The sequence below is a fragment of the Nymphaea colorata genome, chromosome 2 (assembly GCF_008831285.2).
Source record: "Nymphaea colorata isolate Beijing-Zhang1983 chromosome 2, ASM883128v2, whole genome shotgun sequence".
Classification (NCBI taxonomy): domain Eukaryota; kingdom Viridiplantae; phylum Streptophyta; class Magnoliopsida; order Nymphaeales; family Nymphaeaceae; genus Nymphaea; species Nymphaea colorata.
The window spans coordinates 3920894-3943354 of record NC_045139.1 but is presented as its reverse complement, the minus strand read 5'-3'; the positions used below and the strand labels follow the sequence as shown (position 1 = coordinate 3943354).

The 22461-nt window shown below is 36.9% G+C and overlaps 1 protein-coding gene across 4 annotated transcripts; it reads right to left on the bottom strand.

Annotated features, from left to right (window-relative positions):
- Positions 1-436: 436 nt before the first annotated feature.
- Positions 437-18328, bottom strand: LOC116249350 (mediator of RNA polymerase II transcription subunit 25). Of its 4 annotated transcripts, none has more exons than XM_050075842.1 (16): positions 17816-18328; positions 16365-16395; positions 14312-14375; positions 13531-13661; positions 11234-11440; positions 11059-11124; positions 8253-8469; positions 7342-7409; positions 6709-7189; positions 6353-6633; positions 6044-6097; positions 3141-3169; positions 2358-2426; positions 2149-2233; positions 1368-1454; positions 437-1284 (listed from the first exon to the last, which is right to left on the bottom strand). In XM_050075842.1, the coding sequence occupies exons 1-16, from the start codon at positions 17914-17916 to the stop codon at positions 733-735; spliced, it is 2523 nt and encodes an 840-aa protein (XP_049931799.1). In that variant the 5' UTR covers positions 17917-18328; the 3' UTR covers positions 437-732. The 4 variants fall into 4 exon arrangements, with proteins under 4 accessions (XP_049931799.1, XP_049931796.1, XP_049931797.1 ...); XM_050075839.1 differs by having other exon boundaries at positions 6353-7189; positions 17816-17936; positions 18080-18326; XM_050075840.1 differs by having other exon boundaries at positions 6353-7189; positions 14312-14372; positions 17816-18326.
- Between the last annotated feature and the right edge of the window lie 4133 nt (positions 18329-22461).

Genomic DNA, 22461 nt, shown 5'->3' with positions numbered 1-22461 from the left:
AGCACATGGACCTTATCCAAACAGATGATTCCGGCTCTAACCAAGCCAAAGCAACCATTTACCGACGAAATGGACAACAATCGACACGCGTGAAGGGTGATGGTTGCAAACCGACCACCGGTTGAGAACCATGGACGATAAGAATGACAGTTTCTCATAGATGATACTTCTTGCTTGCACACCCATAAGAAAAGCTTGTAAAAGTGTTCCTTGTGGTTTGGTGCACGAGCGAAATTATTTTCCAAGTCTGCAGCTGCATCCTGTACGTCCTAAGATCTACTAATGTAACTTTGCACCCGCCCATTCATTCATAGAACACTTTATCAGTCATATGATCTTTGTCACACCTTGTTATGACCAGACCCACTTACCGGCTCACTTGCCAGTCGCCTCATCATCGATCACATTTCACAAAGGGTGTAACCATCACCAATCATACTTCAGAAGATTTTTTTTATGCAACAATCGTTGGTGATCACTGTGAGTCTTCAATATTTCCAGACGCTTAAATGGTTACATGCCCACGTTCCATATGTTATGTACATTCCCAAAACTTTACATTCATGAAGCATGCCTTGCAACATTGTCCACAATTATCAAAATTTGGTCCCCTTCCTGAACCCTTCTATTTTCACATTCCAAATGCTGCATGATATGCATTACTCATGTTACCTTAAGATGGGTTCAAGTGTTGTTGGCAGGTAAGAGACCAATCTTTTACTTCACTAACATTCAGGACAAGAAACCACCTCCAGGCATGTTTTGTGGAGCTTGTGATAGCATTTGTCCCTGTGATAACATCTGTGTTCTTCCTTGCCCTTGAACAAACGCTTGATTCATTGCTGTGGGAACCATTTGCTGTTGCTGCTGTTGTTGATGTTGTAGCTGCTGTTGCTGTTGATGCTGTTGTAGTTGTTGTTGCTGATGTTGTAACTGCTGCTGCTGCTGATGCTGTTGCAGTTGCTGTTGCTGCTGATGCTGTTGTATTTGTTGTTGCTGATGTTGTAACTGCTGTTGATGCTGTTGCAGTTGCTGTTGTTGCTGATGCTGTTGCATTTGTTGCTGTTGTTGATGCTGTTGTATCTGTTGCTGTTGTTGCTGTAGCTGTTGTTGCTGCTGGTGTTGTTGCAACTGTTGCTGATGTTGCAGCTGCTGTGGTTGTTGAGGTTGCAGCTGCTGCGGCTGTTGCTGCAGCTGCTGCTGCTGCTGTTGTGATTGTTGCTGCAGTTGCTGCTGCTGCTGTTGCTGCTGACTGGAGGGTTGTGGCTTGAAAACGACCATATCCTTTAAAATTATAAAAGAAAAAATCAAAACTCAGTGCTAATGTTTCTTAAAATTTATAGAAAAAAGCAGCACAGTGAACTTACCCCAGGGAAAAGCATCCCAATCAAGCGGCTTGGTTTATCAGAAACTGAAAGAAGCAGAGTCTGAGAAGGCAGTTGAATTACAGCACACTGCAAGGAATGGTGGAGCGTTTACTCTTGGATTCTCACCAGAGGAGGATAATGAGAAATCTATCAAGGTGCCCATAAATACACAACAGAGTAAATTAAGTAATAGGTCGCATGTGGGCCAGAGCCATCAAATCTTATTCCTGAGGTCTGGAGGGATTGTGATGCAGTGGGGAGGCCACAACCGCTAGGTGGGCAGGTTTGAACTCCTTGGGCATCAATAGAAAAGCCAAAGCAGGTCCTTTAACTATGGAGGTGAGGGAAAAGTTCTTGTGGTATTCCGCACTTGGGCAAGAGGCTTGACCCAAATTGTGGTTTCCACATGTTAAAAAAAAAAAAAAAAAGGCCTTGACTCCCAAAAATGAATCAATTTTTTAATTTTTTGCATCTCCGCTAACGATATGGCATTCATTAGGACTTGCTAACCAGCTTGCATTTTTTTACGGCACCTCCCTCTCTCTCTCTCTCTCACACACACTCATATGATTATTCTAATTGTTGGATTCTTGTACTAGCATGGAACTAAAGGTACTATGACACTTCCCAAGGCCATGTTTGCTAAACAAAAGTTGAACTACAGATATAATTTTTGTATCTTCATCATTTCACCAAGTCTTTCCATGAGTTTTTAGTTCAGATCTTCATTAACAAGTACAATACGTATAGCAAATGAAAGCAGAATGGTTTCATTACGTACAAGCTTTTTCTCTTGTAGCTGAGAGAGAAATCCATGCTGATTAAGTACTCTGAAAACCAAGTAATCACACTTCCCAAGGTATTGCCTGATGTCATCAACAAACAAGCCAGAAAGAGAGAGAGGCCATCAGCTTCAACAGTTAAAGCCTACAGTAATTTGGAGGAAAGTATAGACTCTTCATGGGTGGATAGCAGAGGTCAGAGACGTACTTGTTATTCATATAATCTGAAGATATGAGTCGAACTATTTGCATTGTTGGTTTCCAGTCGGAAGCTAACCTGAACAACAGTGCCGAATGGTAAGGAAGAACATCCAAGTACTCTATTCCAAAGAAAGGTACAAAAACTACAGCAAGGCACTTCTTGGAAAAGCAGAACAGAGACAACATCAATGGAACAACACAACTAGAACTTTCCAGGGGATGTTAAACCATACAAGATCAATGCCCAAAACTTAGGTATTTGACCTAATTATATGCATCAGAGAGTGTGCCAAAATTCTTTTGATTGCTTTGAGCTTTTCAGTTTTCACAGTGTGAAGCTACAGAAATGTGGTGTCTGAAGTTCTGGTAATCTAAAGTCTAAACTACTTTTAAAGGTCAATTAAATAGTTTTATGATTGAACATGGAGGAAAAAAGCAGGTAAATTTGCAGCGGGACAACACCCAACCACCATGTGTAATGAAAATCCGTCTTCACATGAGCTTTCCAATACAAGATATTCTTTCTACACTTTCAATCTCACGGAGGTTACATTAATAAATCACATCAATTAGTAATAAATCCCAATTTGATCATGTCTTTGATAAGAACCATCCATCTCTGAAATCTAGTCTTCATTTGAGCAATGAAATAAATTAATGGTAGGTATGACAAGATGCCAAAAGACAAGACATTGGTTTCAATAAAGAATGGCTTCAACAAAGAACGTAGATGCACTTTTAAATCTTTAATATAGCAATAACAAAGTAAAATGCTTCATATAGAACTTACGACTCTGATGAGTTGACATGTCTGTACCCCTGTAAATCATAAAAAACCAATGTCAATATTCAAATTACTATTGATAAAAAAAAGCTTCATTGTAGGATTTGAAGCTCCAGCTGGACAAAAAAGAGAGCCGGTATTACGCTGCAGAAGGTAACTCAAACAAGTACTTTGAAGTGGTAGATTGGTATCACATGGAAGTTATTCTATTTTAAATAGGTTGCTCAATAATTATTATTTATGAGGACATTCTGCCAAAGAACACGAAGATCTTATCAATAACTAGAAAATGGACTATCAAAGAAAGGGAATATACTGCTTCTATACAATGTTCAGGTCATTTGGATCACAGTCGTGACCAGAAAGTTCAGTACAGCATGTAGTAGATCACATATTTTGAACTAATGTAGAAGAAGTAGCGTTGCACAACCTTGATGACCATGCATGCCACATGATACCAAACATCTATACATGTGGTGAGTCTAAGTAATAAGAACCGAGTCCTCCAGGATAATAGGGCAACAGTAGAAGTTAAGGTTCCTTCTCTTTATTCATGTTCCTAGCATTGAATATAATCATAGTCAAAATAAGGAGTCAATCACGAGTTGGTCAAACCCCTAAAGGGACTAGTCAGTAGAAACACAATGATTAAATTGTGAAAGGCAAGACAAGACAGATCAAGTAAAATCTATGTCACACGGGCGCAGGTGCGATACAGGGATACGGGTACGGACACGGCAATTTTTCAAAATTTTCGGATACACAGACACGGCAAATTTTATAGTCTAAAAAATGATAAAATAAAAAAAAACATTAAATTAATAGTTCACTCTTACAATCTCGTAAGAAAGTTTGTTTTATCACAAAAGTGCTGAATATTTGAAAGGATTGTTCATGAAAATAATTGGATGCATCACAAAAAATTGATAAAATGAAAAAAAAAAGTTAAATTAATAACTTTTATTTTTTAGCATGTCCCAGCCACGCATGTCCGGATCCGGGTGTACGCGTGTCGACACAGATACACGGGCTAATTTGCCGTGTCCGTGTGACATAGAGTAAAATACATAGTTTACTGACTATACATTACATTGCAAAACGATAAACTGAATGCTAACTACCCAACGCTACTTTAGAGATTACTAATAAAGTCATTTGTCCAATAAAAAGATCCAAAAAAGCACACGAAACAGAAACAATAACATAAACAAAAATAAAGAAGATGCCCTTAATGACTCACTGGAAAGGGAATAAAAGGGGCATCCTTAAAAGTTATAACTAAAAAGTCTAAAACTTTTCCCTTCTAAAAAAGTTAACAGCAAGAACATTCCAAAAGCAGATGATCAATGCTATTCATCAATGACTAGTTGGCCAAGTCAGTCAAACTAACTGATTTTCAGGACCTAGAAATTTTCCCACAAGAGAGAAGTGGCTTCCTCAACTTCTTGGTTGACTAGCCAATAATTTGAAAATCAAGGATCTTGTTAGTCAATCAAGTAGGACTTGATTTAACAAATATGGAGCCCATTTTGCAATACAATCAGGTTTTTTCCATGTTTAGAAAAAAAAGGTACTTGTTCTTGGAACATGTTCAGATTGTGAAATGGAGAAAGATACAAAATACGTATGAGCTAGGAAGGACCAATCCAACCCACATACTAAATGGACATTATCAGGCTTTTTTATTGTCTCCACCAAATTAAATTGAAATTAAGAATTATTTCAATTACTAACCTGGCTATAGCACATAAACTAGTTGGAATTGGCAGAACACATGTATAAACTAAATCTAACCCTTTACATCACCATACAGCACCCTTACAATAGTAATCACCAGGATAGATAAAAGGAGACACATTCAAAGTTTCTCCAAAAATGGATAGAAAAAATGCACGAAATATGTCTGATATGAAGAAGACATGGTGGATATGCACTCATTCTGCAGAAGAGGTTCTATGTGCTACAGAAATTGGTAACCAATCAATAAAGCACATGTTAAAAAACATGGACATGCGAAAATTCCAAAACAGCAAAATGCATGATGTTTTGGATTTTGAGAGCAAGAAAATAAAAGAAAACCTGCAGCTACATAACCAAGTGAAAGTGCAGGTATCACCTCCTATGTGCCCAGGTGATAGTGCAGGTTTCAATGATACTACCTGGAAAACCTTTCCCTCCATTGTGCATGAATCTTAGAAGAGCATGGAACAAATCTGCTAATGTCATTTGATATGTCTGTTTGTCATTTCTCCAGATTGTTTTATAACATCGTACAAAAAACATTAACTTTTTCCCCATATGAGTATCGTTGATCACCTTATAATTATCTTTACATCTGTATCATGTTCTAAAGAATATTTAATCTGCTAAAAAAAGATGATGATTAACATTAAGTCATCATTTACACAAGTTATATCACCTGAAAAAGTTATTCCCTTAAACAATGAAAATCAAAATATATCAAACAAGTACTTTCAAAACTAGGATTTTTCATAGTCAGCTGCCAATCACTTTCTGTAATCTAAAGTGAGTCCGCATGCCGTCTAGGCACCTAGGAGGCATAGGCAAAAAATAATACTTCTTCAATTCTTAAAAAAAATAACTTTCTTAATTTTTTGAATCATTTGCTTTGTTGGTTAAGACGCAGGTGCCAGGTTGCTTGCCCCTTCTTTCCATTTCTCATATTTCCCTTTTTTCTCTTCGTCTTTTCTTTTCTTTGTGCCAGCTAGGACCATTAATTCCACATAGGTCCCAACAAATCCACTTCATGGGAGCACTTCTAATTTTTAGTTACCAGAAATCAATATAGTAAGTAAAGTAGCCTTCACTGAAGCTCTCATGCTACCATAATAACACCAGAAACTTAAGAACCTAAAAAGAAAACATTGAGGTATTGCATCAGCTCAAACCTCTAGTTTACATATATGGACTGGTTGCCCCTGCCTTTGACCAGATAGTGCTCCCTGCATGAATAGAGAAAAAGCAAACGAATAACAGTTCCAAAGCTGAATAAATACAAACTAGTTTATAGGTTGAACTTTGAAACTTGAACCAATAAAAGCTTTGACAAATAGAATTATTCTTGTTGGTCATAGGTAAACAACTAATATTTCACTATACTTCATATTTAGCAGAGAATAATATTTCCAAAACGAGCAGCTGCTAAAGTATTAAAACAAATGCACAAGTTGCAGAAAAGATACCATTCAACCAATTACCTCCCAGATTTTAACATATTTACTCTGTTGTTGCATAGCTGCCGAAGATTGGGTCATTGACATATTAACAGATGAATTGTTGTTCACACCAAGAGAATGTACCCCTGGTTGAGACAAACCAGGTGTGGGAATCATTGTTCCTGCACCAGAAGGTAAACTTGTGGTACCGGAACCACCCATTACAGTTTGGTTCATCCCAATTGCACCTGGTCCAATCTGTGTTCCTGAAGGCAGATTACCATGACCAACAGCAGAAGCAGGAAGGTTCATACCAACAACTCCTGGCATATTCGCTAAGGGAGGTGAGCCAATGCTTGTGTTTCCAGGTAGGTTAGAAGGAGCAGATGGTAATGAACCTTGTGCTACATTTTGCGAAACCTGTGCAGTTCCACCCAATGTTGTGGCCCCAGCCATTGATGCCATGACAGATTGTGTAGTTTGGAAAACATTTTGTGCAGGAGCTGCTGGAGCTGATGACATTCCATTAGAGAGCATACTTGACATGTGCATTGCCATGAGTGTTCCACCAAGTGTAGGAATCCCCATGGAACTTGGTCCAGTTAGAGAGGCTGAAGTCATCACCTTGTGAACTTGAGAAAGATTGTTGAGAATATTCACATTTGCAGCAGCTGAACCCACAGAACGCATACCCTGAGAAATGCCACCCACTATAGGCTTGAGTTCTTGTGCATTATCAGCACTAGTTGTTTGCTCTTGGGAGGTCACAGCTGGTGATGACGCCTGCATGCTAGAAACAGGAGAGGCTCCATGGGGGATAGTTGGCTTTACATGTGGATATGTGGGCCCAGGTCCCAAAGATGATGAGGTATTTGGTTCCTAAAAATAGTAATTAGCAGAACAGTCAGTAAATAATCAAACATGTTAACCACATAGCAAATGTCCATAATATAAAGATAGAGAAGCCAAAATAGTGTTTCAAATGCACTATTTCCAAGCATACTAAAAGGTAGTGGAAACATGCAACTTACGACTTTTACAATTGCCGGAGGAATAAGCCCGCCAGTAAGAGGTGCTCGATTCATAGCTGGTACATGGACTGAGGAATGAGTTACACGAGCAGAATGAAGTACATATGCAACCATTTAATTAGCAGCAATGTTATGCACAAAAGAAGGAGAGATAGTGCCCTTTTGACTCCAAGAATCTTCACTGGTGCATTCTAAACTTAACTTTTAGATATGCAAGGGAATGGATGAGAGAGTAAAAAAGCTGGATAGCCATGACAAACCCCAGACAAAAGGAACAATAGCTTGATGATAGATTTGAAACTAATATAACAACAGTCAATTTGATATTAAGATAAACCATGATGAAATACAAATTTTTAAGATATACAATACACTGATACAGCATAAAAGAATTTCTTCTATCAATGTTTCAATTTATTTTTTAAGAGGAAAAGCAAATCATAGCATGCAAAGTACCATGTAGTGGAAAGAGGACCAGGGCCCTTAAACCTCACCTCTCTAGAATCTTCTCACACCTCAATATTTTCTTCACAGTTTTGAAGAGATAGGAGAGGCTTTTGTGAAATTCCATCGGGTCAATGGAGTAGTGCAGCCAGATCAGGATTGATACATGTGTGCGTGTGTGTGTGTGTTGCAGACTCATTGCACCATGAAGATATGGGCAAAAGTTACGATGGCATTTAAACATTAAGACATGGTTCAAAATATGCAGGACCTTCAATGAACTGCACAATGGTGCTATTGCAAAATCTTAAATCTAATAGCTAACAAGTGCAGTACACAAATGATAGTCATAATATGTGACATGTTGATTCAGCATTTGAACCAAAAATCCTTTCATAGAAAAACAAAAAATGAAGTTATTGAAGTCCTACGAACACACAAAAGTTTCTAATTCAGAAAAAAAAAACCTGAGGAAATGGAAGTTGCTGGAGGCGCTGAGATCATGGCTGTCGGAACATTTGTAGAATCGAACTTCGGCTGGTTTTGGTTGCTAGTGAGTCCAGCCACTCCAGATCGGCTTAGGGCAGCACGTGCCTCCACAAAACTATCAGATAAAAGAAGAAGAAATTGTGGGTTTTTAGAATTTTCTACAGCTGCTTCAGCAACTCTGGAGCTTCTTTTGGCCTGCACCATACAAACAGGTTAGGTGGAGAAAGCAAAGATGAAACATATACAGATATACCAGACATCAAGTTTACAAACAAGGAGAAGGTGTCAATGTAGGATTTCATGAGAACAGTAAGACTTTGCAATAATAGTGAAATAATTCTCATCATGAATGCCAATTTTTTTCTCATGAGATTAACTGGGCTATCTTTAAGGTGTACAACTAATGCCTTTGGTGAGAGGAAGCTGAATGCCAGAGAACTCATGATAACAAATTAGAATATCCTATTCTATGTGCAATTTTGTTTCCAAAGTAGCGCCTCATTCCAATATTATGAGACCTTATGAAGAACTCTTTTGTTAAAATAACAAAACAAAACTCTCATCCTTTCAGCACTTCCATGTCCAAAAAAATAGTTGATAAAACTTGATGTTTAGGGCACTTCTACATCCCCTTCAATGCCTAAGACAACTGATATTGGCTATTCACGGCATATTTTATTCAAACATCTTTCTCCCTCTATGGAGATGACGGACCTCCCTCAGACCTCAATCGTCTCAATAGTGTGCAACCCCAAACCATCACACACACCCCCCGACCTCAATCCTCACAATCGTCTACAAGATATAGTAGAATTACAGGAAACGGCCCTACTCCAAGTAACAGACTCTTCAAGACTGCTGCACCAAAGTCCCTCCTCTAAGTAACATAGACTCTTCAAGATAGCTGTTGCACCCTAGTCACGTGGGTGCAAGTGCGGCTTGGTGGGGCAACAGACAATTTGCTCTCTTTTGTTGAACCATTGAGAGAACCATAGCTCGTTATGTGTTCATTTTGTTGTTTGTTGACCTTGCTACACCTGCAACCATGCTTTTTCTAAGGATGTCGTACGCACACATGCAACCCTTCACCTGTCTGACATAGACCTTCCTGAACATGGTCTCCCCCATAAACCCTCCCTCAGTCTCCTGTTAACTGATGGATCTTCCTCAGAACTGAATCTTCTCCATTGACTGCAAAAGAAGAATGGGTGACAAGTGGTAATCCACTCCCTCTCTCTCTCTCTCTTTCACACACACTGTGGTGATGATGGATCTCCCTGAAGCCTCAACATGGAATAGAATCACAACCAGGACAAAAAGGAATAACAGAAAACAACCTCCCAAACCTGCTGTGTTAGGCGCAGAACTGACCCTGCCCTTACGTTTTTAGTTTTGTTTCTGTTTCATCACTCACACAGAGTTCACAGGTCGGGTCATTAGTTAGACCATGTAATAAACCCACCCACTCGCATAGATACATATATATACCTCTTAAGGGGAATTAAAACCCTAAGAAATGAATGAAATCACAATCGAAGCTGGGATTCGCGTTAACCTGTGTTTAGACAGAACTCAACGGAAAGTAAGAGTGATAGTTATTTGGTAGCTATCATGCTGCCATAAATGGAAGCAGAAGGAAGGAGGTGCTGCCCTCTCCCTCAATCTTTTGTTTATTTCTTTTCTTTTCAGCAATTAAAAACTCAGAACCTCCCTCAACTTAAATCATCAGTCATGCTCTTTCTGCTTGCAGTGAGTGGGGAGAATGAGGTTGGCTACTGCGGTTTTGATTTCATTTATTTCTTATTATTGTTGTAAATTTGTAATATATGTCCCAAAAAAATTCACTTTACAAATTAGGTTTTCAAAATCTCATGAGAATTTCCCTCATGGAAGTTCATTTGTGAATGGTGACTGATGCAAAGTAATGCATCAATATGCAAAATAAATAGTCATGGGTCCACAACGAACAACCAACAGTATGGCACATGATGTCCAAAGGTCATTTCTTTTGTTATCTCCTATGTCACACAGGTATGGATATGGGTGCCAATATAGGTACAGGTTCGGACTATTTTTAAAAAACTTGGATATGGGGGTACAGCTGTGTGTATATATATATATCATAAAATAAGAATTCAAACAAAATATCACATTCATGATTCAAAATTTATAGATTCTAAAGAAGAAACTATTGAACAAAATATGAAAACGCAGCTCTGTATGTGTTTCCTAAGTGTAAATGGTGTAAAGAACAAAACTGAAATCCTAAATTTTGGATAGGAAAGGACTCGGTCAACTTTGACCGAGTCCTAAATCAGACGGATACGGTCTTGGGTACGTTGACCATATCTGGTACTGTTTGACCAGTACCCAAGAAGTACCTGGGACGGTACTAGTACCAGTACTGGTGTCGTACCTGACTGGTTCGGGTACGCTGCCTTTACAGCAGTACCCATGTGACAAAGGTTATCTCTGTTTTATATCAGGAAAATCGGCATAGGTAACTGACCTGGATGTACACAAGGCTCGTCATGACCTGACAAAATATGTAAAATTGATGATATTGTATAGCTTAAATAAGTTTCACTAGGCAGGCAGTTAATTTCTATGGCACTCTTCTAGAATGTCAAGAATTCCTAAAATGACTGCAATCAAATATTATAATCAAGTGCACCAAGAAAGAAGGTTGTGAAAAGCAAGCCTAGCATAATAAATTAAGAATCATAGAAAATGTGTGCTTCTGGAAAAAGAAAAAAATATATAACGGAAAAGGGTAAGACATACCGCATTGTATATTGCTTTTAGCTTTGGAAGTTGTTTCGGTGAGACAACTGACAAAGAGGCCTGGCACTGAATGAGGTGGAAAAAAAAGAAAAGAATTTTAGGTTATATGAAAATCTCATAAAAAAAATAAGAAAAGGACAGAAGCAGGTTGTCAGTTAGAAAGAAACGAATAGACCTGCACAAATGCCTTTGCAACTGCCTCGGCATCACAAAGACGACCTTCTGCTTTCACTTCGGAATTTTCTTTCTGCTCCAACTCTTGAGTAGTTGGCAGTGAAACAGGTGTAGGTAGTGGATGGGGATTGCTAGCAGCTATCAGAATGCAATGCTTTTGTATTTCAACAGCTTGAGGCAACTGGTTCAAGTTTGCAGAGTGAAACATCTAGAATAAAACATACATAAGTGAGCCAAGAATGCATCTTCAATGTGGAACAGCCAACTAAAATAATAATCAGAAAATTGTCAACAATGACTTAGAGCTATGCCACCAGGATTCCCTGTTTGACATCCTGCTCTGCATCCCCTCATATAGGAATTATGTTGAGAACTTAACAGAAAAGATCATATCCCCATATCTTAGTTGTATCATTGTAAATAGATTTTGAGCCATTTGACCAAGCACAAATTACAAATCAAGAAAACATACACAGAGATGATCCTGCAATCAACCTTCACCATGGAAATCTCAATTCAGCATGTTCAACTTCAAATGTTGAAAGGCCTAAAAAAAATCATAAAAGTTGATTCTGTAAAGCACATAAGCAATGACCTTAATTTTCTGAACTGGTCAGGCCAATGAAGAACAGGGATGACATGCAAGTTAAAAAGTGTTTCACTTGGATAAGAAATCCTTTATTTATTCTTCGTCTTTCAGCATGTTGTTGACAGTAAATGTATGAACAAAGCCAGCAATAGTCTTCAAGGCTTTCAGCTGCTGGACATAAAAACATGAAAGATTCAAGAATGCAAATCTTGGGTTCAGATATTCAATTTCACTAGTCAAAGTGGTTTATTTGACACCTTTACAAATAAAGAAATAAAAGATAATTTCAATAATTAAAGCAGATATAAAACTGCTATCAAATTATTTTCAGATGCAGGAATACGTCCTTGGTACATTCATTCGCCACCTTCAGCATGTGTTGCTTCAGCAGCATAAAATCCTATGACAAAATCTGAAACTACTTAACGCACAGACAACAAAAAAAAATCATAAACCAACTTAGTACCATAATCATGTTGTTGCTTACTAAGATGAGTGCAGACGGACACAGACCCATCCACACCACCCCCCCCCCCCACCCACCCAACCAAAAAAGAAAAATCCCCAACAACCACACATGAACACAAACATAAAGCTTATGAACAATTAATATCTCCATCATTTACACATCCACAAGCACAATATGAAACAATAGCCATTAAGGACCCCTCCACTCCTGAGCCATCCAAGTCCAAGGCATGACACTACTTGGATATTAAAAATTTAAAACCCATACGAGAAATGCTAGTTAAAGTCCACTTATATATGGCCCATTTCACATGCACATTTAGTTATCAACTTATAAGTTATAACTTGCATAATTGGTCATCTGGAAGCACTCATCTGATGCTGATATTTCTAACCATTGAAGTAACACTCTTACCTTGTCCAAAAACCTTCCCAGATATCACTTGTGTGCCTGAGTAAATGTAGGTGCTCAAGGAGCTCCATGTACTAATGGTTTTACAAAAATGAAAAGAGGTAGGTTCATACCTTTAGGAAGACAAGGCAGTGAAGCTCTTATCCTTCAAAATATTGCAAACAATACACAATAGATTCTATTCTGGGCATATTTTAAGATTATTACATCAATAGATTTAATTTTTGACGTACTTCTAGAATATTATATTGTCAATGGTATTTCAATAAAAAATTTACATCCTTTTGTGATAGGTTATTAAGAAGGAGGCTGTGACGCTGACTGGAACAGGCTTAAAATGTTCCAAGAAAGTATATAGATGTTTTACAAGCCAAAGATATAAAACAACGCATCCATAATTTTAAATGTTTCGCATGAAAGATTTAGAAAAAATCACTAAAAAAAGTTTGTTCTCCGTTCCTAAGTTATTTTATTATGTTGAACGAAATAACTCAAAAACAATGTTTTCTACAAAATGTATGAAGAGATCAGCCAATAGTGGAGCCACAGGGCGGGGGGTGCAGGGGCATGGTCCCCTTCAAATTAAAAACAAAAAATCTAGTTTGCAAAAAATTCCTAGCTCCAACCCTGAAATCAGCCACTGAAAGAGTGAAAAAAAATTAATAATAAAGAAGTTATATGAAACAGCTAAACCACCAAATGCAAAAATAGCATCCAAAGAAGTATTTGTACTTTGTGAGGGATGACCCCATAAAGAGCAGCCAAACCATGAAATGCCAAATATAATACAAACCAAAAGGAAAGTTCATGAAAACAATTCTTTTCTTACCATTAATGCCTCAGCTAGCCCTTCACCTACAGCAGATTCACTGAAGCCACCGCCCGTAAATGTTATTGATGACAACCAATTCATAAATACATCTAGGTCTCTTGTCCAGCCACTTCTTTGCACCAAGCATGCTGCAATGCAGATATATTGGTTTGATTTGTGAATTCAACAAACACAAAAAGACACTTATATCTTCATATCCACAATGCAAATTTAGCAGAACAATAGGAAAGATAAAAGGACATCCTCAAAGTCATTGACAGTTCCACATCATTATCTTTCACGCTAAGTGAATGACAGTCTCCCACATCATAGCCCTCTGATGGAATCACTGCTTGTTATGGCTGTAAGCATTTATCAGAATATCATGTATGATATGATAAGGATATTCCTTCTAAACAATTGTAACAAATTAGGCATTTCATAGATGTTCAAAATAAACATTAATATCCTTTTAAAGGAATTAACTGAAATACAAGATTCCACTAGATAACTAATCATGCAAAAACACCTGACATATCCTGTCCAGATTGAGGTTCCTCAACTGCTAAGTTCAAAACCATATATATGTAACAATGTAAAATATACACGAGCAAACACTAAAAAAAAAAGAAGAGAAAAACTACTGCCAACAATCAAGCAAACATACTGCCTAGAGAGGAGATAGGGTCAACCAAAAATAACCAAATAATTAGTTACAGACAACGAATGAACAAATGTGACAAAGACGGTTAAAAAACATGTTCAAGAATAAAAAGAAGATGTAACTAGCACAACTTACCAGCATAGGGTCCATGAGCATGGAACACTACCAATGCAAGTTCAACGTTTCCACTAGAAATCTTCTGCAAGTAAAACATGCATTTATTTACATATAGACATAAACATAATTCTGGAGGAAAATAGAAAGATTCGAAGACCAGTGCAGTATGCAGAAAGATGTGCAGACAATAAAGACTGAAAATAATAGGACCCAATCATTTAAACTACAGAAATGTGGTGATGCATCCAAAACAACAATTTGAGATCACATTAAAATTGGTATAAAACCTAACGTATGAACTATACAAGAATAAGAATGGCAGAAAAAAATCCATTCTTTAAGACATTAGTGACCTGTCTCAGGCATAAGTTTCGGAAATTATTTCGTCGAGGAGTAAAGTATGGTAAGCACAAGCAAAGAAAACATGAACAATAAAAATGCACACGTGCTGTAGTCATTGATCAATTACATGTAAGTTCCTCAGTCTATTTGGCTTGTAACTAGGCTGGACACCAACCAGTTCAGAGACGTATATTATTGTGCAGAAGCAACATTCCTGCCATTTGAGGCTACCAAATTTTTTGAGACGAGGCAAGGTTGGGCCTTTGAACAACTCCTAGCTCTGGTCAGTAATTTGGGAAGCCCGGCTTCCTGTTAAACCAGGTATCCCGCCGACCACATAACACACCCTATTGAATATATGTCCTTAGTTATAATTTAACCATGCCTTGGATGTTTCTACAAAGCTGTATTCTATTTTGAGCTATGTTGTCCGTGCCTAGCTCCCAGGCATACCTAGACAAAAAAGGCGACCAAAATTTTTCTTTAATCTTTTTAGTTATGTAAAAGTATAATACATATTACTTGTTATAGTATATAACAGTATACGTATGACTACAGCAGCATATAATATAACAGTATAATACATATTACAGTATATAACAGTATACATATTACAAAAGCAGTGTATAACAAAATAATACATGTTACATAATACAGTATGTAACAGAATCATAAACACAACACATATAACAGTCTAATGACTAAACAGTAGTACAGACTGTATTATACAGTAAAACAGAATACATAACATGAATCATAAACAGAATACTATAACAGTCTACTAATGGTTAAATCATAAATAGAATACATCACAGACTATATTATACAGTAATACAGACTGTATTATACAATATAACAGTAAAACAGAATACACAATATGAATTATGAATCATAAACAGAATACATACAACAGTCTACTAATGGTTAAATCATAAATGAAATAAATAGCAGAAATCAGAAACAGTATAATATTACTAGAAACAGCTATAACATATTGCAGTATATTACAGTATATATATTACTAGAAAATTAGAAATCAGAAACAGTCATACATACTAAGAGTATATAACAGAAATCACTTCAGAGATAGTCATATAACAGACAGAAAAACATAACAAATTAACAACTCAACTGAAATCAGAAATCAGAAACAGAAACATATATAAAACAGATAGACTATTTACATATAACAGGTATGCAGGTATTTACAGGATGTACTTAAAGAAGACATGACAGGTATAGACTATTTACATATAACAGGTATGCAGGTATTTACAGGATGTACTTAAAGAAGACATGACAGGCATAACGTATATAAGTTATATAATATCACAGGTATATATGTCTATTCACTTTCCCATGACTAGGCGTGTCGGCGCCAGCACATATCCCATCTCCTAAGTGGTGGACTTAGGTGACGGTTGTAGACTCACGCTTAGTCCATGCCTAAGCAATGCATTGGCAACATAGATTTTGGGGATGGATGGGTGCTTCTATTCTGAAACTTACTCCAATAAACCAACTCCAAGAATACTTCCAGACAACTTATAAAATGGAGGACCAGAGAAAATATGCATATTTTGCATAGAACAAGTGGAGAACAAGTTCAACATCCAACTATTGAATATTTCATAGATGAGCACCATGCATAACAGTGAACATAAAAAATCCAGCCCTTCTCCCGTATGTAGAATCTAACAAGAATCAGGGTATTAAAAATACAGAGTACCTGGCCCGTCAGTTCAGTCCCATGAAAGAACCTGCACAATAAATGACCATTTTAGATGAAGGTATCACACAGAAGAACTATGAATGCCTAACAGCTGCTCTTTCAAAGAGCACATTAACCAGCGAAGGCACTGTGAACCTCAAGTAAAAACTTTCATGCGGTCCATGCAACCATCAGATTCAACAACCCCTTTAAGCAAATATATGTTCTAAAATCAGCTTTCCATCGAGCAATAATGATAAACGACAATTAATGTATGGTTACCTAGTGTCAAAGGTGTGTTCTCTTTGAACTACGCACTTTCAAGTATCCTTTAACCATGACTTTCCAATGATGGACTAGTATTGGATCATCAAACACAGCAGCTATCAGATGGTCCATCGGTTGCATAAAAAATATCATCAAAATGATGATAAATATATATCTTCAGAGACAGAAACATGTCGCTTCTTTCATTTTCCCTACAACTTATGACTAAATTAAGGCATTAGAGACCACAATAGTTAAGTAGCTTTTCGGATGGAGCATAACTCACTTACCTTGCCTTACGGACTAGTTTTAGGCTCATTTAGGTTACCAGCTATCTGATAGTTATTGAGTTTGACAAGGAAGTTTTATCTATAGGACAAAAAAACACATTTATGCTGATGCGACGACATTTCCTGCCAATTCATTAGCCATACACCTCCTCTGCACCTCGTGTTTCTGGGGCGTTATATGACATAGCTATACACCTCCTCCCTGTTTGGACTTTGAATGACGCAGCATAGCTATTCTGCTATGTATATTCTTTCTTTTTCCCAAGAGAGCCAACCCTTTTTTCCACGTAGAGATTCATGTCCCCTCTTTTTCACTTTTTACCCCCACCAACTCGAGAAGAGATAATTGCCTGTACGCAATCAACTAAAAATGGAAGTTCCTTAATAGGGCGTAATTCCCTGAATACTGGAACCACGCAGCTCCAAATAACAATCCATGACTTTCATTCCCACCTTGCTCATGCAGGAAATATGTTAAGCATTGCACATCACACTGTTATGGTGATTGATTAAAGGAAGGTACTGTTCTCCAAATTATCGATGAACTCAACCAACAACACCACAAAATGATCACCATGAACAAAAAACACGGAGGACAAAATAACAACTTCCCCTGCCACCTGAACGCAAATCTAGTCGTCCAACTACTAACTCAACCGATCGCAACCAACTGAGAATTTTGCGATGAGGGTCTTTCTCTTCGCCAGAAACTCAACCGCCAGGAAAAATGGTGGCAGTGTTGCACTGAAGTAATCCACGGATTTGGGGACACCCCAGTTACTATATCTAACGTTTTCCACCCAATTTCAACTCCAAATCATTCAGGTCGAATCCGTCCTCGGCCACGGAGCAAAACGAAACAAATTAAGAACGAGCGAAATTTCGAGGAGAAAGAGGAAGAGATGTACAGACCGAACGATCTTGTCGAGGTAATCGGAGAGGATGATGTTCCAGAAGGGGCCCATGGCCGCCGTTCCTTCCACCACCACGATCAATTGCTGCTTCTCCTGCATCGCCGTCGATGGCTTCAACTCTACGCAAGGAGACAAGAGTTGAGCGAATGAGCGCGCTCACGAAAATGCCCGTTGCAGCAACAGGCAACTGGATGGTGCCAAGAAGGGAACATATATACGAGAAGAATTTCTTGGTGACTTTTTAATCCACAGTTTTGCTGACCTCGCTGCCTCTTCGCATTGCCTTTGTTCTCCTCCCTTTCATATTCTTCTTAAATCTTTTGTTTCCATTTTCCTACTCGTTGACCACTCGATGTGTGCGTTTCCATTTTGCAGTGCATATGTGTATGCAAATGCATAAAATAGGAGGACATGAAATCGTCCGGCTGTCCGGCGTGGGGAGCATTCAGCCTGAGAATAATAGAATATATCTCAATATTTCATAAAATATGCAACCCAGCATGTATTTTAGGATATTCCCTGTCTTTTGTCCACTTTAAGATAGGGAAGAAGATTGTGGGAGGAGAGATAGATTTGTATTTCATGTTGTTTTCCCAGCTATCTCTTGATTTTAAAGACATGGAAGAAGGTTTTGAAAATGAAGTCGAAGAGAGAAAATCAGCAACGCGGTTTCTATATTTTTTCCCTGTCATTGATTAATTTAAAGATTGTGAAGAAGATCTGTGAGGATAGAGAGAGAAAATGTGCAAACAGAGGGTGTTTGAAATTATTTTGGCTACCATCTATCGATTTTTAGATAAGGAATAGGATCGTGAAGATAGAGAGGGAGAAAACCATTCATCTATTATGAAATTTTAGCATGGCGAATGAAATTTTGAAGGTGGAGAGATATAGATTCTGATACGCAGTTTCTGTTTCAGGTTCTATTCCCGCTCGTCTATTATGATTGAGAAGAAGATTGTGAATGAAGATAGGGAGAGAAAATGTGCAACCCAGAATGTTCTTCAGGTTCTTTTTGCTGTGGTTTAATCAACTCTAAGTTGAGAAAGAAGTCTGAAAAGATATAGAGAATATGTGCAACCCAGTCTGCTATTTTAGTGTTCATAAAATATTAGTCGTACGCCCAAAAATTCATTCATGTGTGAATTTATATGTTTTGGTTGTGTATATAACAACATTTATAACAAAAGTGAGTAAAGAACATGAAAAATGATTAAAGTACCCAATAGTTCCTCCCCCACCCCTCTTCTCAATTAAGGTACCCACTACTTCTATTTCTATATATTTCTCTTCAAACATCTTTCTATTAAGTCACGTTTAACGAGCAGAAAAAAAATTAAGCGGCATTTGAATGACAACCCAAAACTCAAAAATCATGATTTTGGAATGTTTGGGTATCATCAAAACCTGGTTTAAGAAAACTAATTTTGACAAAACCTAGTTTTGTAAAAGATAGTGAAACACTCGACTGCCCTTATAAGTTATAAAAAGTAAACTTGGGGTTTTTTGTAAAACTGGGTTAAATGATAATATCATCTAAATGATATATATATATAAGAGAAAGAGAGAAGATTTTTGAATTTCTCTAACCAACGGGATACTCAAGTCTCATTGAGTATATATTTCTCAGTCATCACACACACATACACACACATGAATCAAAAAGATTTTTCTCATTCCTTTATTTCAAGAAATATATTTATAATTTCATAGTTTCAGGCCATCAAACGGCCATTAAGAGAAATCCAGAAATTATATGTATATATATATATGTGTATGCACTTGTGTGCTTAGTTTGCTTAAATTGCTTTTTTAATAGTGACTACTAAGTTAAGAAATAAGTATTTTATGACATGAAAGGCACGAAAAAAAAATTATATATATATATATATATATATATACCGGAGAAATGTAACTCAAGTATCTCACAGAAAAACATTTAATCAATCAATCCAAACAAACAACAAAATCCTAACTATGGCTGGCTCTAGGGATTCTCTCCTGTGCTCGGCTTGCAATTTTGTATATGTTCGGAACACCGAGAACCAGAAAGGTCACAAACACTGGGACGCCCCAAACCAACAAGTTAACAAATTATTTAAAATGAAAAAGTATTGACTATAATGCCATTGTATTATGCGCTCATTATGGATAGTTTACTGTAATTTGTTGCTCTCATAGGGAAAATCATACAAAAAATTTATAAAATTAGGTTCTTTGAAAAGCCAACATGACACGGGAAGCAACTATTTTAAAAAAACTAAAAAATCGTTTTTATTTTAAAAGATATAGACGTTTCAATGCAGAAAACGATAAAAATCAGGTTCCGTAATTTTCAGAAAACCAAAGGACAAAATGGTCCTAAAATGAGAAAAAAAATGGATATTCAGTCCCGACGAAAATTGGTCTTCAACACATGATAGAACAAACTATCAGTTAAAAATTCGCCCGAAAATTCATTCAATTGCCTGGTCAAAAAACCGGCCGGCCATCTACTCCTAAACCGGCTGCTCCACATGCTCTCCTCATGGTGATCGTATCAGTGGCCGAGCCAAAAATTTTTGGTCGATATCATTACTTTGAATTTCAAACTTATTTATATAATTGAAAGTTGAAGTAATTGCTTATAGAGAAGGAAATCAGATGCTGCACTGTCGAAAGGCGGACATATATAGGTGGGGGCTCTTTGGGGGCATATATATGAAGCTTTTAATTTACATGTTGGACTTCAATTATAGTTAACCTCAAGAGACCTGCGTTACTGCCCAATTGAAAATTTGTTAACTATATATTTAATGTTCTATGAAATATATTTTTTTACTTCCTAAATATCACATCTCTTCTCTCTCTATCTCTCTCTCTCTCCACACACACACACGTATACTCATAAGAAGAATTGTATTTGCAAGCATTTGCATGTACTTATCTTATAGTCACAGAGACATTTTTAATAGTTGCTTTTGCTCGAGTCAATTTACCAATTTGTGTTTCACGACGTAAAAGTTTTGGCTCTATCCACAATATAAAAAGCAGTCTTAATGCTGCTAAAATTGACATGGTGGGAAACAACTAGCCATTTTAAATGTTCTAAAATGGTAGATTGCCACGAAATTCAAAATCAAGTTAGAGGGCTGTCGTCATATTGCCAATTGGTTTCTTTGGAAGATTCAACAATATGAATTATGAAGCTTAAAAGCAAAGGAGGAAAGGACAGCTATGGATATGATTTGTGGAATGTATGCATGTAAAGATCATTTCCTTTGTATCCTCAAGTAAGAACAATAATATATTTAATTGAACTATTTTGAAAAAATCAAATATTAAAATAAACTTAATATCTTATTAAGAAATCAGATCATATTCGAATTTAAGAAATGACAGACGATTGGATTTATATATAAATATACAATTGAATTTAGTTTTTAATAAATATCATACACCCAATGCTCTTATATTTTGAAAATTGGGCAGATTCGTCTCAAAATTACGATTCAGATTGAGATATACATGTAAAAATAAGATCCAGATCATATTCAAATTGTAAGATCAGATTTCAAATTCATATTATGTATGACTTTTCTTTGTCCATATTCGAATGTGAATATGTGAATATTTTCTAAAAACCATTTTTTTCAAATATTTTTTATCCATTCAACTGAATGGGTGAATTGACCGATTCATCGAATCGGCAGCTCCTCCGATTCTATTCACAAACTGAGTTTGTGTGCATGTTTAAAAAGGTGCACGCTTAGTTGGATTTGGATTTGGATTGTGTGTTCTTAGTTTTGAACTAACCTTGAACAGAAAGGGTCGTTGGTCCTAAATGACTATCAAGCCTCCACTTGGTCGTGCTCAAGCTAATAAAGGATTCAAGGAACTTAATCCAAAGGAGATTCCACCTATCCAAGTCTGTCATTTTATGGAATGGCTAAGATTTTCATCACTTCAGTGGAGACTTACTGAGTGACAGAAGGCCGAAGCCCACATCCAACTCCTTATCCTTATAGATATAGAGCTTGCTTTTGGTGACTCGAGGTTCTTCAACTATTGTGCTTTCATGTACAAATAATTGACGTTTTGAAAATTTAAAATGAACACTAGCTGCCTATCAACCCTCATCCCAAACTGTTGTATCAACCATTTGGGGATAGACTTTGATCACTTAATCAACCAAATTGAATAGGGACATGAATAGAAAGACAGGAAAGACTTGGCATAGCATCTAGCTCTTTAAAGCATATTCTTTTGAATGTAAATGGAGATATGTTCCACTTAAAATTGGTGCAATGAATGAAAAGAGAGCTGATAGGCATTCAGTTTCTAATTCAAAATATCTTGAGTGTCAACTTTTTGTATTGGAAAAAAGAAGTCATTGATGCAAAAGTTAAAGTGTTGCAAAGGTGGTGCCTAGAAACACAAAAAACCGACATGGAATTGATGTAATGGGAGAAAAGGGAGCCGACAGACATTCAGTTTCTATTTCAAATCTTTAAAGCTTGAACTTTTGTGCTATAAAAAAAAAATCCACTTATACACAAGTTAAAGTGCTGCAAAATGATACTCCAAAACACCAAAAACAAACCCTATACTACTATAAAGAAGATGGAGTTGGATGAACAAAAGAAAATTGGTGTAATGGATGAA

Bases quoted from the DNA above. Each gene is read 5' to 3' on its own strand.
- LOC116249350 (XM_050075839.1), bottom strand. From the start codon at position 17,916: ATGCAGGAGAAGCAGCAATTGATCGTGGTGGTGGAAGGAACGGCGGCC. The intron at 8,470-11,058 runs GTATGTCTTACC...TGTATGGTGCAG, and splicing joins TAAAAGCAATATACAATGCG to GCCAAAAGAAGCTCCAGAGT. The intron at 7,410-8,252 runs GTTTTTTTTTTC...CTCATTCCTCAG, and splicing joins AGCAACTTCCATTTCCTCAG to TCCATGTACCAGCTATGAAT.